Raw genomic sequence first — 19,670 nt, 5'->3', positions numbered from 1 at the left:
ATTCCATAGCCTCTCGAAGATAAGTACAGATGTCTCTGTACCGATCTGCAAGACTCTACTAAACCTACTTATGACTCGTAATACCTATGAACCTAGAGCTCTGATACCAACTTGTCACGACCCCAATCTCGCACCATAAGATGTCGTGATGACATCTAGCCTCTAAGACTATGTAAGCTATCACAAAAGAATGTAACTCCAACAACTGGCAATAGCTCCCAAAATATGGTAAAACTAAGTCATAAGCTCTACACGAGTATACTGAAACATCCCTAATACATCACTATATATATATATATATATATATATATATATATATATATATATATATATATATATATATATATATATATATATATAAAAAGTAAGCAATAGAAAATAAGGACAGAGGGTGACTCCGAGGCCTGAGGACTTTGACAGGTATACCTTGAAAGTCTTTGATCTGGAAGATCTACTCACTGGTGCCTAGCCTGGTATGAGGTACCTCGATCTCCACAAAAAATGTTCAAAAGCGTAATATGAGAATACCACAATGGTACCCAGTAAGTATCAACCATAATTTCTGTAGAGTGGTGAATAATTCAATAGTTGAATAATTAACAAGGAAATAAGGAAACAGTAACTTCAACTGAGTATGTTAGGACAAATACAAGTATTAACAATGCCAAATAAAGCATGTAAGGATAGATTAACGATGGCACGACCCAAATATCAACATGTCGTGATGGCACCTATCACGGCACTAGGCAAGCCAACAACCACCAATAACTACACATTTTTAAATTGAAAACTAGATGAAATAGGTTTAACAGTAGTAACTCTCATAAATAGCCGATAAGAAATGCTGCATCTCAAATACAAAATTCTAAAAAATCAGGGTATCACTGAGCACATGAGCATCTAAATGACAATACAGTCATGACTTCAAATACAACTGTCTGGAAAGAAAGAATAGTTCTAAATAAAGGAAAAGAAGGAGAGTTGAGGCCTGCAGACGCCAAAGCAGCTACCTCAAAAATCTCCAAGAAGATGAAGCTCCAAACCTAGCAACCATCGTGCCTAGAAGTACCTGGATCTGCACACGAAGTGCAGAGTGTAGTATGAGTACAACCGACCCAGTGTACTCAATAAGTAACAGTTTGAGCTCAATAAGGATAAAATATGCCAAGTATGACTAATATGAGGTATGTTACATTTCGATATCTACATGTCAAATATGCATGTCAATTGTAATGCAACACAGTGATAAAGTCATATACTCATACTCTCGGAGTATTAATCCTCATTCACCACGGTCAACCACTCAGTGCTCCCAATCACTCAGCATTCCCAATCACTCAGCACTCTCAATCACTCGGTACTCGCACTCGCACTCACACTCAATATGTACCTGTGCCCACTGCTGGTATCTCAGGCTCCAGAGGGGCGGATCTTGCCTAAGTGATAATATAAGACAATCATGGAATGAATCAATAAATCCCGATGCAGCGTGCAGCCCGATCACATAAATATCACTCCCAATCAGGCCCTCGGTCTCACTCAGTCATCAATCTCTCCAGTCTCTCGGCTCACAAATCTCATGACAATCAACCCAAACAATGATAATATGATGTAGCAATAAATTGAAATTGAGACTGAGATATGACATGCAATTGATAGATGTGAGTGAGTACATAATTGCAATTTAAGCAAATAAATCAAGAGCAGAAGTGACCTCAGTGTGTCCCAACAGAACATGTATATAGTCTAAGCATGATTTCTAACATTGATTGTAGCTCAATTACTCTAACAAGTAGGAGTTTCATGAATAGCAGCAGGCTTTGATAACTACACACTAGCCACGAAATTAACTTGGTCACAATTTCCATGGTGCACGCCCACACGATCTTCACCTAGCATGCGCGCCACCTCAACGCCAACCACATAACATGTATTTCAAGGATTCATATCCTCATAACCAAGTTTAGAAGTGTTACTTACCTCAAACCGTGCAAATCCCTACTCTAACAAGCCCTTGCCTTGCTAATCGGCCTCCGAACGACTCGAATCTATCCACAAACAACTTAATACAATCAACACAAGCTATAGGAATCAATTCCAAATGATAAAGCTAGGTTTTTAAATAAAAGTAAAAAAGTCAACCCCGGGCCCACATCTCGGAATCCGATAAAATTAACAAAATCCGAACATCTATTCAATAACGAGTCCAACCATACCAAAATTACTCATTTTCGATCTCAACTTAACCTTCAAATCCTTAAATTATAGTCTATGAATTTTCACAAATCTTCCCCAATATTTCCAATTCAAAACACTAATTAAATGGTAAAAATAATGATAGATTCATGTATATTAACCAAATCTGAGTTAGAATCACTTAACCCAATTAAATTCTTTAAAATCCCTTCAAGAATCGCCCAAATCCGAGGTCTCTGGCTCAAAATATGTGTAATGGGTTCAAACCCACGATTTTGATATTTTAATAGTATGCCCAATGATTACACTACGCGATCACGGAATTTTTCTCGAGATCGCGAAGAACAAAATCTTCAGTACCAAAAACCTTATATACGAATGCACTCTCCAAGTCGCGAACATGGTGACTAACTTCCCATAAAGACTCACGTGATCACGAATAACAACACGTGAAACATTCCCAGGCCTCCTCTTCCTTCTTCGCGAACGCGTCCCCTCCAACGCGTTCGCGTAGCACAACCCCACAAAGATTCGCTATCGCAGACGTAACCTCACGAACGCACAATGCAAATTCCCACCTGCCGGACTTAACCCTACGCAATCTTGGTCCTCCTTTCACGATCGCGTAAGAGGAAATCAACAACTCTGACTTCACACACGTCCAAAAATGAGCCGAACATGATCCGAATCACACCCGAGGCCCCCAGGACCCCATCTAAACATACCAACATTTCCTAAAACATCATATGAACTCGCTCGAAGTCTCAAATCACATCAAACAACACTAAAACCTCGAACTGCATATAGATTGAAGCCTAATGAACTTATGTGCTTCTTACTTCCAAAACTTATACCGTAAAATACCAAACCAACTCCGATTAACCTAAAATTTTGCACATAGGTCATAAATGACACAAAGGACCTATTCCAACTTCCTGAACCAAAATCCAAGCCCGGTAACCACAAAATCAACTATCGGTCAAACTTCTCAACTCTCCAAACTTAAACTTTTCCAACTTTCGCCAATTCAAGCCAAAATCACCTACGGACTCCAAATCAATATCCAGACACACTCCTAAGTCTAAAATCACCATACAAAGCTATTAGAACTGTCAAAACTCCATTCCTGAGTCAATAACAACAACAACCTAGTAGAATGCTACTAGTGGGATTTGGGAAAGGTAGAGTGTACGCAGACCTTACCCCTACTCCGTAGTCATTTACACATAAGTCAACATCCGGCCAACTCTTTCAACTTAGGCTTCCAACATTGGGACTACATGTCCCAGTCCATTCCGAAAAATTTTCGGAACCAAACCAACAACCCCGACAAATAATATATCAACAATTGAGCATAGAATGAGAAATAAATGGGGGAATGGGGTTACAATACTCAAAATGACCGGTGGGGTCGTTATATTCCCCCCCTCTAAAACAAACGTTCATCCTCAAACGGGTCTAGAGGCATACCCGGGGTCTCAAATAGGCATAGATATCTGCTCCGCATCTCTTGCTCGGTCTCCCAAGTGGCTTCCTCGACTAGCTGACCTCTCCATTGTACTTTCATTGAAGCTATATTCTTTGACCTCAACTTCCAAACATGCCAATCTAAAATGGCCACCGGATCCATATCATAAGTCAAATCTCCATCTAACTGAATCGTGCTAAAGTCCAAAACATGAGACGGATCGTCGAAATACTTCTGGAGCATGGAAACATGAAACACTAGATGAACTCTCGATAGAATAGGCGGCAATGCAAGCTTAGCCACTTCTCCAATCCTCTCACGCACCTCAAAATGGTCAATATATCGAGGCCTCAACTTGCCCTTCTTCCCAAATATCATAACACCCTTCATGGGCGAAACTCTGAGCAATACCTTCTCCCCCACCATGTAGGCAGCATTAGGAACCTTTCAATCGGCGTAACTCTTTTGTCTAGAGAGTGCCGTGCGAAGCCTATCCTGAATCAACTTAACCTTTTACAAAGCATCCTGAACCAAGTCAGTACACAATAGCCTAGTCTTACCCGACTCAAACCAACCAACCGGAGACCAACACCGCCTCCCATACAAGACCTCATACGGAGTGATCTGAATACTCGATTAGTAGCTATTGTTGAAGGCAAACTATGCAAGCGGCAGAAACTGATCCAATGAACCCTCTAAATCCATGACACAAGTGCGTAGCATATCCTCCAATATCTGAATGGAGAGCTCGGACTGTCCGTCCGTCTGAGGGTTAAATGCCTTACTCAACTCAACATGTGTGCCTAACTCTCGTTGTACTGCTCTCCAAAACTGCAATGTGAACTATATGCCCCTATCTGAAATGATAGACACCGACACACCGTGAAGGCAAACAATCTCGCGGATATAGATCTCAATCAACCACTCTGAAGAATAGGTAGTCCCAACTAGAATGAAATGCATGGACTTAGTCAACCAGTCCACAATCACCCAAATAACATCAAACTTTTTCAAAGTCTGTGTGAGTCCAATTACGAAGTCCATGGCGATATGCTCCTATTTCCACTCAGGAATCCCAAGACTCTGAAGTAAATCGCCCGACCTCTGCTGCTCATACTTCATCTGCTGACAATTCAAGCATTGAGCAACAAACTCCACTATGTCTTTCTTCATCCTCCTCTACAAATAGTGCTACCTCAAGTCCTGGTACATCTTTGCATCACACGGGATGGATGAACCGTGTCCTTAAGGACAAGAAAATGGGGGTTGTCATACTGACGCTATCTGATGCGATCATATAAGGAAGACCAAGAAACCACGCAAGCTAGAACCCGACTGGGCTCCGAAACATCTAACCTCACGAACTGATTGGCCAAGTCCTGAACCTCTAATGCAACAGTTATGTGAGTATACTAGGATATCATCAATAAATACTATGACAAATGAATCAAGATATGGATGGAATACACTAGTCATCAGATGCATGAATGTTGTTGGGGCATTGGTCAGCCCAAAAGACCTCACAATGAACTCATAGTGACCATAGAAGGTCCTAAATGCCTTCTTCAGAATATCCGAGTCCTGAATCTTAAACTGATGATACTCAGGCCTCAAATCAATCTTAGAGAACACCCTAGCTCCCTAAAGCTGGTAAAATAAGTCATCAATGCGCGGCAAAGTATACTTTTTCTTAATTGTAACTTTGTTCAACTGCCTATAGTCAATGCACATCCACATAGTACCATCCTTCGTCTTTACAAACAGAACCAGTGCACCCCAAGGTGACATACTAGGCCTAATGAACACCTTATCAATAAGCTCTTGAAGCTGCTCTTTCAATTACTTCAACTCTGCTGGTGCCATACCACACAGAGGAACAGAAATGGGCTGAGTGCTCAGCACCAGGTCAATACTAAAATCAATATCCATGTCGGGTGGCATGCCCAATAGGTCTGTAGGAAACACATCTGGAAAGTCTCGTACTACTAGAATAGAATCAATGGTAGGAGTATTATCACCAACATTCCTCACAAAAGCCAAATATGACAAACACCCTTTCCCAACCATCCGTTGTGCCTTCAGATATGAAATCACCCTACTGGGAACATAGTACAGAGAACCTCTCCACTCGATTCTAGGTAACACAGATATCGCCATCGCCACGGTCTTAGCATGACAATCAATAATAGAATGACACGCGGACAATCAATCCATGCCCTGAATCACGTCGAAATCAACCATACTAAGCAATAAGAGATCAACCCTAGTCTCCAATCCCCCAATTGTTACTACACATGATCGATAGGCATGGTCCACAATAATATAATCACCCATCGGCGTAGATATATGAACATATGAGACTAAGGACTCACTGGGCATATCCAGATAATGAGCAAAATATGGTGATACATACGAATAAGTGGAACCAGGGTCAAATAATATAGAAGCTTCCCTTTGGCATAATGAGACAATACATGTGATCGCTCTGGATGAAGCAACGCCCTCTGGCCTGGCAGGAAAAGCATAGCATCGAGCCTAACCGCTACCTGAATGGCCTCCCCCTTTAGGGCGGCCTCTAGGTGCCTGAGCCCCACCCCAAGCTGGCGGAGCTAACCTGACTCTTCTGTTGAACTCAACCTCCAAAACAATGGGGACATTGGCTCCACACATGTCCAAACTCCCCGATGGTGGTGGAGACTAAATCGGACCTCGAGAGCCAGAATAGCTATTCCTACATGTTGGCGAGGACATATTCTCAGTTTGGGCAACAACGGCTTGTGATGATATCGCGGATTAGGTGCGAGATGTTTTTCCGTAATATAAAGATATGCTATTCCGGAGGACATGTAGCCAGTTATAGACCACAACTTAGGCTCGAGGGATTAACTTGAATGAGGTTGTGATTTAGGATTCATTAGTCTGATATATCCCTATAGATGAGAGAGATGATATGATGAGCTACGAGATAGCTAAGTATTCACAGTTAGTTGCTCGGGGATTAAGCAAGTACCTCCATAGTCTTCAGGATAATGGAGGGTAGTCTACTCCGTACAAGTAATCTCCTTGAAGATAGATGAGGTTAGCATTTTCTATAAGTCGGCATCTACTTAAACCATTTGCGGCATTAGTTCTGTTGTCAAATATTATGTTTATGTATAGAAAAAAACAATTTTAAGTTGACTAGAAAAATAGATTGTTCCGCTAAATCTAAGTAAATTTTCATTTGACGATGTTGGTAATGAACGCGGATAAATTTACTAGTAAATAAGTAGGTGGTGTATAGTATAGCATAAGAAAAATTAACCTAAATAGCTGCACACCCAATCGGTTAAACTAGAAATAATCTGCGAATGTATAATATATGTATAATATATATGTAATCGTATATAATGATAGTATAATTTACGTATACATGCTATAAATATGAATTAGACCAGCTATTTATATAAAGATCAGTATAGGTATAAATGATGATATCAGATGACCCTAACATGGTTGCATTATGGAACAGGATCAACCAATATTGAAGTAATGATGTTCTTGAGCTTGGTAGTGGAATGTGTAAATGCATCTTCATCTTTGTAAAGGAGATCTATCACGCGTGCAAGATTGAGAACTCGCATGAGAATAAGCATTGGTACTTCTCTTGGATACAAACATTGTCTGTTTATATCTTTCCATGCATTACTTACTAATTTTTGAAGCTCCAAAAACACCTCTTCTTTTGATGTTCCATGCTGCTTCATGTAGCACTCTACTGCTGAAGGTTCATGTCCTCTTTCCTGTTCAAACTACAAAAATGTGTTCACTTAGAGAAGTAGCTGTAACAAGTTATTGGAAACTAGTTTCCGTCCTATGTATTTTAAGTAAGGGTGTCAAATGAGCGGGTTGGGCTGATTTTGGGCAGGTCAAAATGGGTTGGGTCAATAATTGGGCGGGTTATTTGACCCGTCTAAAAGTTACTTGGGCTAAGATGGGTTGGGTCAATATGGGCTAAAATTTGAGTCATATCCCAACCCACCCAACTCTTATCAATCTTTAGTTGATTTATATTATTTTCTTATGAATTATATAATTGTTAAATAAGACTTTTTTTTTTTGTTATGGTCATATATAACATATCAAACAAAGAAAATTTAGTTCTAAGATATTTTGGCAAAGTTACTCAATTTGAGCTGAAAATTAACTCAACTTTAAATGGATTGAGATGTGTTGGGTATAGATGAATTGAGTTCAATAAATAGACAGGTCAATAACCGGGCAGGTTGGACGGGTCATTTGGGCTTGGCCAAATTTGACAGCCCTAATTTTAAGCAATGAAAGAACTTTAACAAGCATAACATATTCTTACTTCATGTCCAGCCATGTCATCCATCAGTCTGGCAATTACCGTTGAAGCTTGAACAATTAAAGGTTTATGTGTAACCCAATCCATGACATTCTTGTTTATCAAATTATCGTCTATGCCAACTAAAGAAGTTGTTGCAACCATCATGTAACCACTAGAAACAAGTGCAACCTTCATGTACTCCTCAAAAGTTGGGACATAACAAGCTGAATGAGACCACTTTGCCTCTTCAAAATATGCCCTAGTCAACTTTTTCATCTGTAGTACAAGTCCAAAATATTTAGTCACTATGTCATTAAAGAGTCACTCAGGAATAGCTCATCAACCTTTGGGGGGGGGGGGGTGTGCAAGGAAATGGGATTATGTACGATCAACTAAGAATGGAAAGAAATTAGGGATTTTATATAAATAGATGGTCAAATTTACTCTTTAATTTTTTTCTAACCCGAGATTTTATACTAATTATGCACGACTATATATGTATTATACATAAATTATACATATACTATACATATGCTAGTTACCTTTAGTTTAAATAATTGGATGGTTGATTATTTAGGTTAAGAGTACCGATATACAAAATGAGAGGAGATCCATGGTAGGGGTCAAACCAAACCCCCGTATCCAAAGGCATCTTGCCGCAGGTTAATGGCTTAAATTTTTTTAAAAAAAATCTCACTTCTGCTGGATTAGGAATAATAACATTAGAAATGAATAAGTTAAAGACAAAAGAAAGTAAATGAATGCAATTTCCTATGATAAACATTGAACATGCAAATATATATTTTATGAACGTGAGAAGTGAATTAATGGCATTGCAAAATTCGTATACCAAAATGGATAATCGAGCATCATATATCAGATTGACAAACTACTTTACCATTCAAAAAACTATGCTGGACCTTTTTAGGACATCATTTACATTTTAACTCTGGTAAAAAAATCTTGGAAAATAAGCATTTCAGTCGATCGCCAGAATTTTTCCATATGAAAATTCCGACGATTGCCATATATTGTGGCCAATCTTGGTGTCACCATATAATAATTTCTGGCGAATATCATATTTATTATATTTTGTGGCAAATCCTAGTGATCATTATATCTAATTAATTCTAATAATTGTCATATTTTATGGTAAATTCACGTGATTACCACTTATGGCAATTGCCATATTTTATGACAAATCCTGGTAACCTCCATATGAAAACTTCTGTTGATTGCGAGGAGCGCTTCTCAAAATTCAGATTGGAAGCAATTTTTCCATGACTTTATCTTATCGAGGTTAAAATTTAAAGCGGCGCCGAATGATCCTACTTATACAAAATCACCCTTTACCAATAATTTTCTCTTTTTATGTTTCGTTAATAGTAATTTTCAATTGCAGGAAACGATGTATATTTAATCCAGGAAGAAACGTTGAAATAATTATATGAACGTAGTAATGACCTCATTTTTAGCGTAGTCAACCCGATAAGATTCTCCTCTCTTGGCCAATTCCTCCTCCATTTCAGCATAAACATCGAGAATGGCAAGATAACACGATTTCATGTATGGCGGCAATTTATCAATGGCACTAACGTCCCATCTGCTTGTCAAGAATCTTATAGGTCAATTTGAGCAGTACATAATTAACAGAAATAATATGACCTTATTTTATTTTTTATACATGAAAAATTTATTTTTACACGTAAAAATTTTATTTTTACACATAAAAGATCTATTTTTTACATGTAAAAGAACTAAAAAGGAAACTTTTCTTATTTTAACATTGTAAATGGCCATAATGACGATTTCCTCGTTAGGCAATATGTCCCTATTTTCCAAATGTAATTCTTTATCGACTGCTCCAATACGTGACACTCTTTCTTTTTTAATCAATCTCATAAAGAATGTCAATTGTCCTTATTTAGAAACAAAATCAAACACCCAAGTGTATACTCCTTCCGACCCAATATATGGACGGTATTTGACATGACACGAAGTTTAAAAAAGAAATATATACTTTAAAACTTGTTGTCCCTAAATACTCAAGAACAAAGTAGAAATTTTAAAACATAAACAAAAAACCCGCCCACCGACCAGCCTCATCCACCCCAATCTCCACCCACCATAATGGATTTGAAAAATGTGAAAATATGTAAAATGACAAAATAGGCCACACTAAGATTTGATTCCCATTACGGATTTCCTCTTTTCCACTCCTCCAACGAATCAATCTGGTATACTTCACCAAAAAGTAGAGTTTTTGGTCATCAAGCACTATGTTGAAGGCTACCTGAACGTACAGTGTATCTCGATGTATACTCAGTTTATTCTACGTATATACTTAGAGTATACACTGATTATACTGCTGAGTATAATGTGTATACTACATATACTCTTTGTATACTCAAGTGTGTTTAATATATACATTGAATATTAGATTAGTATACACTGAGTATAACTAGGCTACATTTACCTCCGACGGTGAGCGAGCACTGGCCAGAAAGGAACCAACGATCAAAAACGACAGAAAATGAAAATGGAGGGACAACCCCTTGTCCATGGCATCACAGTCGATGTCTTCCATCGAAAATCACTGCCACGAAGATTTCTACTAGGTGGGGAAGCTTTTTACATTGTACTTTCATTTTGAAAGTTTCAAAAGGGCCTAAAGCACACAATATAGAAACCAAATCGTATATGTTTTTAGAACAAAAGAAAGAGAGAAGATCTGGCATTTGTCAAAAAGATGGAGAGGAGTACTATATTGAAAGTAGAAAAAAGTAGGGACAAATTGTGAAGAATTTAACAAACCTCTCAATTGCCTCTGTGAAACACATAAGTTCATCGTAAGTTCCATACACATCGTAGATGTCGTCGATAATGGTAGCCAAGCCAATTACTTTAGCGAGCATTCTTCTTGCAATAGCAAATTTTGGCTCAAAGTACACTCCCAATGCCCAAAAATAGCTCTCTACTAATCGATCTCGTGCAAAAGGACACTTGGTTACAATGTCCAAATCTTTCCACCACCTAAATCCAAAATAAAATCTCTCAATCAGTCTCTAACTAAAAAATATCTCTTGTCCTACACATGATTAATACTCAGGTCATTGTGCAACTTTGCCTTGCAACATTGACTAGCCAGAAATGCAGTTCAATTTGTTTTATCCTTTGTGACTTTCTTTTCAGTCCAATATAAAGAGAAATGAAGTGATATAACCTTTTCTTGCTATGCATACATCATGGTTATTGTAGGTCTTTAGGTCCAAGATACACCTTTTTCTTCTCAATTAATGCCGAGAAGCGGTGAATGGTAAGCAGCGTTAATTTGGAGGCCTAAAGCCAAACGTTTTTAGAAGCCTTAAACTATAAATAAAAAATCATATAGTATAACCTGATACATATTAAATAGTTGACTTATGTAAATTCTGATAAATAATAAAAAAGCAATATACTACTGCGAGGTAAAAATATAGAAATAATAAATTTCAAATTTAAATAAAGAAATAACAATAGAAAGTTAGAAAAATAAAATCTAATTTCTAGAATTCCATAACTTGTTATCAGAATAAAATTCTATGGCCGTTGCAGTGCTTGAAAGAATGAAAAAGAAGCAATTTTAGTTTATTCTATGTCTTTCATTAGTAAAAACTCATCCGCACCGGGAGTTTACACCTAACTAAACATTTAACCTTAAGAATAAAAAAAATTAAAGTGAAAATATATATCACTCAACCTTCATTAAGTGTTAAAAATTATATATGAGAAATAAATTTCTTATATTTATTGGCTTGGTATAAACAACTGATGAAAATAAATTTTTACGGCCTTTCATCCCTTATTTTGTTTTTAGATAATAGACAACTTAGTAAGAGGAAAAGAAAGAATATCAAATACAAGTTTTATTATGAGAAAGAAAAAGTTGAATATTAATATTAATTTAAAGAAAAAGTTTAATATTAATATTAATTTAAGTTAACTATTAGTCACCACAAATCACATTGGCTAAGCAATGCTCTATTTGTTTTTATAAAAATCATATACTTTTTTACCATATACTATTAGTCACCACAAATCACATTTTACGGGATATTTACATAAATTGCCGGCTAGATTCACTGATTACCTCTTTTAACAGGTATATATAGATTATATACTAACTATACACGATTATACATATATTATATATGTATTATACATGCACTAACTATTTTTAGTTTAAGTGTTAGGTGAGGTAATTTAGGTTAATTCTTCTTTAACCCACCTTTCCAATTTAAAAATATAGTGAGTGTGTCCTGATCAAATAGAGAGTGTATTGTCGCGCATTTTTCATAAAAAATAAAATAATTATGTACCTTGTAATAGAACTTAGCTCCTTCCTATGCTCCTTTTGCAACAAGTTGAAATCCAACTTTGCAAATTCTAATAGTAGTTCATTCTTTGTGTCATAATAACTTCGGTACCTAGATAGGAATATCCTTGCTTCTACCCTTGTTAAGCTCATATGGATTGGCTGATTTAGGGCATGCATTACTTGTTCCCTAAAGGAATCACTCAAGATAGGAATCATTGATTTAAAATGATTTGATATGAAGACTAAGGCTTCCTCGAGAATATCCTCTCCATCGACTCTCATATGTGCAGCTTCATACAAACTTAACATTGCTGGCACGTTAGTCGTCAATGCCTTCTCAAAATTTCCTTCATTGTCCTTGAACTTTTCGAACACATCTGTTTACACCATATTAACCATTTCAAAATCTATTAACCGATATGAAACTACTAAAAATGATGTATAATAAAATAAATTAGAAAAAACGAATTAATAATGTCACATAATTTTCAAATGTACTCGCAAGAATAAACTATACTTTGCCCTTCCTGTCATACTTATTACTATAAATTAGACCTATGGCAACGATCGTAAAACCTTTGCAATTTTATAGAAAATCCTGTATACGGTCGAAATAGATTTCGGCCTCCGTACGTTTGATCGGTTCAAATGGTAAGCAATCGAAGTGAGAGCTCGAGACGAATTCCGAGGATAGTACAAACAAGCCTCGAGCTCCAAGACTGATCGAGGAATCGGCTCAGTATCATTATTAAGTCGATGACCAAATCGAACCGCAAGGCAAAGAGAAGGTTGTCGGGGATGCACAGACCGATTGGCACTCACCCCGAATGTCAAACTCGAACTCAAGGCCGAGGGCTCGACCCAATACCGAGCTCGAACCAGTATCGAGCTCGCAGACAAGAGCCGTTGCAATCGCACTAGAGGAGAGAATCTTGGCAGTAATCGAGGAAGAGACAATTCATCATGGGTCCTCCACTATATATTTTTTATTATAAATAAAGTAAGATCCCTCTACTATAAGGGGGAGAATCCTTGTAAGCACAAGCAGGTTGACACATTGTAAGAGAAGACTACTTCTATTTATTGAAGAATAAATCTCTTAAGCTTGTATTATTCAGCATACTCATCGGTCTAGTTCAATAATTTATATACCATTTCTATAGCCAAGAATCTGAACATTTCTACTTTTACGTACGATTTATGTCAAGCTATACCACATATCCTTAGAACTACTTATAAATTCAACTATATCAGATTTTTCAGGTAAATAGTTTGGCACCCACCGTGGGGCTAAGGATAACAGTGGTTGTTTGATACAAATCCGCAATACGCACCAGTTTACAACTCCGGATCAGCAATGGCAAACCCTCGATTCATGGCTTTACCTATCGACCACGAAGCCAGCCTTCAGGATGAAACCAACAATTTGATACCCAGGGCTGGAAGGCCACTTAACGATGTCACTGAAGCTCGAATCGAAGTACCTGAAATCCGAGTCAAAGTACCACTAGATGTTAATTCACAAGTGGCTCTGGAGGCGAACCAACGTTCCGAACCGGAAAAAAGCATTCAGGGCGGTACTCGATTCGTGGCTCGAGACGCCCATAACGTGGAGGAGATCGGAGTTAGCTTACGGGTGATCTTCGAGATGTTACAAGCCCAGAAAATAACGATAGCTCAGTTGCAGAGCCAAACTCAGATACAAAGCAGGACGGAGCCCGACCCTCTTCGGGAAATCACCCACAGAACGGAGCCAGCCATAGTGAAGTCAAACGAGCAAGAATCGGGGACTACTCCCAAAATTACTAAATTGCTCGAGGAACTCACAAAACGAGTCGAAGCCAACGATAAAAAAGTAGAAACATATAATTCCAGGGTCGATCAGATCCCGGGAGCTCCACCAATGATAAAAGGGCTAGTTTCGAAGAAATTCATCCAAAAGCCTTTTCCCTGGAGTGCAGCCCCAAAATTGTAACGACCCGGCCGGTAGTTTTGAGAATTTGAGCCCCGATCCCCTAATATCTGCTTTTCCCATATTTGTTTCTACTTTTGGGACTTGCCAGAGTGATTGGTTATGGAATTCAGAGAGTTTTGGGACACTTAGTCCCTAGTTGTAAGTTTAAGCCTTAGAGTTTTGACCATAGTCGGAACTGTGTGAAGACGGATCCGGAATGGAATTCTGTCAAATCCGTTAGCTCCGTTGAGTGATTTTGGGGTTAAGAGCTCGTGCGAAATGTGTTTTGGAGGTTTGTAGTAGATTTAGGCTTGAATTGGTGAAAGTTACTTTTTCGGCGATTCCGGCCGATAGTGGAAATTTTGATATCGAGCTCGGAATGGAATTCTGAAAGTGGCTGTAGGTTCATAGTATCATTTGTGACCTGTGTGTAAAATTTGAGGTCATTCAGACTAGATTTGATATGGTTCGGCGTCATTTGTAGAATTTGGAAAATTTTAAATTCTTAAGCTTGAATCTGTGCTTAATTCAGGATTTTGGTGTTGTTCGATGTGGTTTGAAGGTTCGACTAAGTTCGTATGGTGTTTTAGGATTGGTTGGTATATTTAGTTGATGTCCCGGGGGCCTCGGGTGTGTTTCGGATTCTTAACGGGAAGAAATTTGGACTTAGGAAAATCTGGTGCATTGCTGGTTCTGGTGTTTCGCACCTGTGGAGGGAGTTTGCAGGTGCGGACTCGCAGGTGCGCTTGGGAGTTCGCAGATGTGGAAATAGACAGGGTATGCTAGGCTCACAGGTGTGAATGATCTTCCGCAGAAGCGGAGCCGCAGATGCGGACCCAGTCCAATAAGTGACCCAGTATTAGATCATAATACAATAATCTATTGTTGTTTTCCTAGTCATAATTTATAATTTTTACCCGATTCCGAGACGTGGGCTCGGAGAGAGTTTTTGGACGTTTTCCCTAATTTCACGCTTTAGCTTCGAATTAATTAGTTAAATTAGTTACTTGTAGTTATATTTACATTATGCAATTAATTTGAATAGATTCGGGCCATTTGGAGTCGGATACTCGTGGCAAGAATGTGATATCGAGTTGATTTGAGCGGTTTGAGGTAAGTGGCTTGCCTAACCTTGTGTTGGGGACTTTCCCCTTAGGATATCTTGATATTATTTGGTGTGTGGGCGCCGTGTACGTGAGGTGACGAGGTCGTACACGGGTTGTTATTGCAAAAAACAAAAAAAATCATGTTTATCCTTTTTAAATCATAAATTGTTTCTCTTATTAAATTGTACTAATATGTTTAATTGTTTAGTTTAGACTAGAAAAGCATGCTTACGTGTTTTAACTGCCTATTTGACATTTTGTGTGCCATGCTTAGTTAAATCCTTATTTTCCTTATCCATGTTCAGTATAAACTATATAACTCGATGCCATACCTGCCATTTCATCTTGCTTTGCATATTTAAATTGGGACTACGAACGTATTCTGGGAGATCCCCATGTCTTGCATATTTACTTTGGGACTACAAACGTATTCCGGGAGATCCCCCAGTACTGCATATTTACTTTGAGACTACAGACGTATTCCGGGAGATCCCCCAGCACTGTTTATTTACTTTGGGACTACGGACGTATTCGGGGAGATCCCCCAGCACTGCATATTTACTTTGGGACTACGGACGTATTTCGGGAGATCCCCTTGTACTGCATATTCATTCGGAACTACGGGACAGTATCCAAAGAGATTTCCCACTGTGTTTACCTTATTTTGAGATGAGGGCTTCCTTAACTGTTAAATTTTTGAGAATCGCTTTAACTGTGTTACCATAAATTTTACTTATATCTTTTACTGTTTAATTTATTATATTTACTCTGGTAGGGCCTTGACCTGACCTCGTAACTACTCGACCGAGGTTAGGCTTGGCACTTACTGGGTACCATTGTGGTGTACTCATGCCCTTCCCTGTACATGTTTTCGTGAGCAGATCCAGGTGCGAGTTATCAGCCTCAGGGTTAGTGTATGCTGCTGATTTTAGGAGACTTCAAGGTACTATTGCTTGCGTCCGCAGATCTTCGGAGTCCCCTTCTACTCCCTCACCTAGAGACTTTCTTTATTATCTTCAGACTTTTGTATAGAGCTACAAAGATTATAACAGCTTGTGACTTAGTGATATTCCGGGTCTTGGAAAATTATTTTGTATATGCCGAGTGGTACTACTTTTGGCTATTCACAATATGTTGTTTATCTTTAAGATGTTGTGTTTTCTTTACATTTTTTGTAATATTAGGCTTACCTAGTCGTAAAGACTAGGTGCCATCACGACACCTTATGGAGGGTTAGTTTGGTCGTGACAAGTTGGTATCGGAGCACTAGGTTCGTAGGAGTTGCGAGTCACAAGCCGGTTTATTAGAGTCTCGCAGATCGGTGCGGAGACGTCCGTACTTATCTTCGGGTGGCTATGTAACTGTTAAGAACAATCATATTTCTCTGATTTCCTTGTCGTGCGAGTTATTGACACAAAACAAAATAATTTAAGATTCTATTCTATTCTTTCTCATAGATGGTGAGGACTCGTACTGGGAGGACCGACGATCAGGCACCCGTGCCCCCTGCTAGAGCCGCCAGAGGCCGGGGTCAGGGTAGAGGACGACCACGCGGTGCAGCCCGAGCACCTACGAGAGCTACGTCAGAGGAGCCCCCAGCAGCTCCAGTTGGAGGTCCAACCCGAAGATCCCTATTACTACTCCAGCCCTCCAGGAGACTTTAGCTCATTTCATGAGCATGTTCAGCATTCTGGCTCAGGCTGGACTATTTTTGATAGCTCCCTCTACCTCTCAGGCCGGGGGAGGGGCACAGACTCCTGCAGCCCGCACTCCTGAGCAGAGGGTCCAGGTTGATCAGGCCTAGAGTATATTCCTATGCCCTCAGTGGCTCCAGTTCAGCATGAGACCAGGGTAGCTGCTTCTGAGGCAGAGCACCTCAGACTTGAGAGGCACAAGAAGTACCACCCACCTACTTTCAGCGGACTAGCTTCAGATGATGCTTTGGGTTTTCTTTAGGAGTGTCATCGTATTCTCCGCACTATGGGCATTGTGGAGACGAGTGGGGTTTCTTTCACCGCTTTCCAGCTGAGGGGAGCAGCATATCAGTGGTGGCGTGCCTATGAGCTGAGTAGTCCGGACGAGGTAGCCTCACTCACTTGGACTCAGTTTTCAGATATGTTCTTGCATGGGTATGTTCCTCAAAGCCTCAGGGATGCTTAGCGAGTAAAGTTTGAGCAGTTGCGTCAGGGTGCTATGACTGTGTCGGAGTATGTAGTCTGTTTCAGTGAATTAGCTCGCCATGCACTGGCTTTGGTTGCTACAGTCAGAGAGAGGTTTCGTCGTTTCATTGAGGGACTCCACCCCAGTATCCAGACCAGTATGGCCAGGGAGTTGGAGATGGACATCACTTATCAGCATGCAGTGAGCATTGCCAGGAGAGTGGAGGGCATGTTTGCCCTGGACAGAGAAGAGAGAGAGGCCACGAGGTCTCGAGAGACTGGTCATTATTCAGGAGCCCGTGCGCCAGCAGCACGCTATGGTAGGGGTTTCGTGAGTCACCCTGTTCATTCAGCCCTTCCAGCAGCCAGCAGTGTTCCAACTCCTCCTAGAACTCAGGAGCCCTATTATGCACCGTCAGTATCCAGTATGCCTCCTACTCGAGGTGCTATCACCGGCCAGTCCAGCAGGCCATGTCCGAGTCAGTCTCAGTCGCCGCGTCCTCTGAGAGGTTGTTTTGAGTGTGGTGACACTCGTCACCTGGTTAGATATTGCCCCCGAGCCAGGAGGGGTGCACCTCCACTAATTTATCAGCCTCCACGTGCTTCATCGGGTCCTCCAGCCATTCTTCCAGCACCAGCTGCCACCCCACCTCCTCAACCAACTCGAGGTGGAGGTTGGGGAGGTCGAGGTCGCCCTAGAGGGGGAGGCCAGGCCATGTACTATGCCCTTCCAGCCCGTTCAGAGGCCGTTGCTTCAGATTCAGTCATCACAGGTATCGTCTCTGTCTTTCATAAGGATGCATCAGTATTATTTGACCCAGGCTCTACGTATTCATATGTGTCTTCTTATTTTTCTCCACAACTAGCGATATCTCGGGATTCTTTGAGTTACCTTATTTATGTATCTACTCCTGTGGGAGATTCTCTTATTGTGGATCGCGTATATTGGTCGTGTTTGACTGCTCTTAGTGGTTTTGAGACCAGAGCCGATTTGTTATTACTCAGTATGGTAGATTTTGATGTTATCTTGGGCATGGATAGGTTGTCGCCCCATTATGCTATTCTTAATTGTCACACTAAGACCATGATGCTGGCTATGCTAGGCTTGCCGAGATTAAAGTGGAGAGGTACCTTAAAGTATACTCCCCGCAGGGTCGTTTCATTCCTTAAGGCTCAGCGAATAGTTGAGAAGGGGTGTGATGCGTATTTGGCCTATGTGAGAGATATCAGTATTGATACCTCTACAGTCGAGTCAGTTCTAGTAGTGAGGGACTTTCCAGATGTGTTTCCAGTTGATCTTCCGGGCATGAAGGAGCCCGGAAGGAGCAGTTGAAGGAGTTGCTTGATAAGGGTTTCATCAGGCCTAGTGTATCACCTTGGGGTGATCCTGTCTTATTTGTGAAGAAGAAGGATGGTTCTACGCGTATGTGTATTGAATATCGGCAGTTGACCAAGGTTACAGTGAAGAACAGGTATCCATTGCCTCTTATTGATGACTTATTTGACGAGTTACATGGTGCCAGGGTGTTTTCCAAGATTGACTTGCATTCTAGCTATCATCAGTTGAAGATTCGGGAGCCGGATATCCCAAAGACTGCTTTCAGGACTAGATATGGTCACTATGAGTTTCTTGTCATGTCATTTAGACTGACCAATGACCTAGCAGCCTTGATGCATTTGATGTATAATGTATTCCGGCCTTATCTTGATTCCTTCGTCATTGTGTTTATTGACGACATCCTCGTATATTCCCGATCTCGGGAAGATCATGAGCAGCACCTGAGGACCGTGCTTTAGACTTTGAGGGAGAAGAAATTGTATGCAAAATTTTCTAAGTGTGAATTCTGGCTTGATTTAGTGGCATTCTTGGGCCACAAAGTGTCTTGTGATGGGATCCAGGTAGATCCAAAGAAGGTGGAGGCAGTGCAGAGTTGGCCTAGACCGTCATCAGCTACGGAGATCCACAGTTTCTTTGGTTTGGCGGGGTATTACCGTTGCTTTGTGGAGAGATTTTCATCCATTGCAGCACCTATGACCAGGCTGACCCAGAAGGGTGCTCCGTTTAGGTGGACCGAGGAGTGTGAGGAGAGCTTTCAGAAG

The 19,670-nt window shown here is 40.0% G+C and overlaps 1 protein-coding gene across 1 annotated transcript in view; it reads right to left on the bottom strand.

The window, feature by feature from the left end:
* Positions 1–7,007: 7,007 nt before the first annotated feature.
* The window catches only part of LOC107764298 ((-)-germacrene D synthase-like), a 31,319-nt gene continuing 18,656 nt past the window's right edge, over positions 7,008–19,670 (bottom strand). The window contains exons 3-7 of the mRNA XM_075239690.1: positions 12,353–12,728; positions 10,809–11,027; positions 9,459–9,597; positions 8,016–8,270; positions 7,008–7,455 (exon numbers count right to left, since the gene is read on the bottom strand). Coding sequence (XP_075095791.1) covers positions 7,165–7,455; positions 8,016–8,270; positions 9,459–9,597; positions 10,809–11,027; positions 12,353–12,728 — 1,280 coding nt within the window. The 3' untranslated portion in view covers positions 7,008–7,164. The remainder of the gene's footprint in view (positions 7,456–8,015; positions 8,271–9,458; positions 9,598–10,808; positions 11,028–12,352; positions 12,729–19,670) is intronic.

This window comes from Nicotiana tabacum, chromosome 19 (assembly GCF_000715075.1).
Source record: "Nicotiana tabacum cultivar K326 chromosome 19, ASM71507v2, whole genome shotgun sequence".
Taxonomy (NCBI): domain Eukaryota; kingdom Viridiplantae; phylum Streptophyta; class Magnoliopsida; order Solanales; family Solanaceae; genus Nicotiana; species Nicotiana tabacum.
This window is presented reverse-complemented; position numbering and strand designations above follow the sequence as displayed.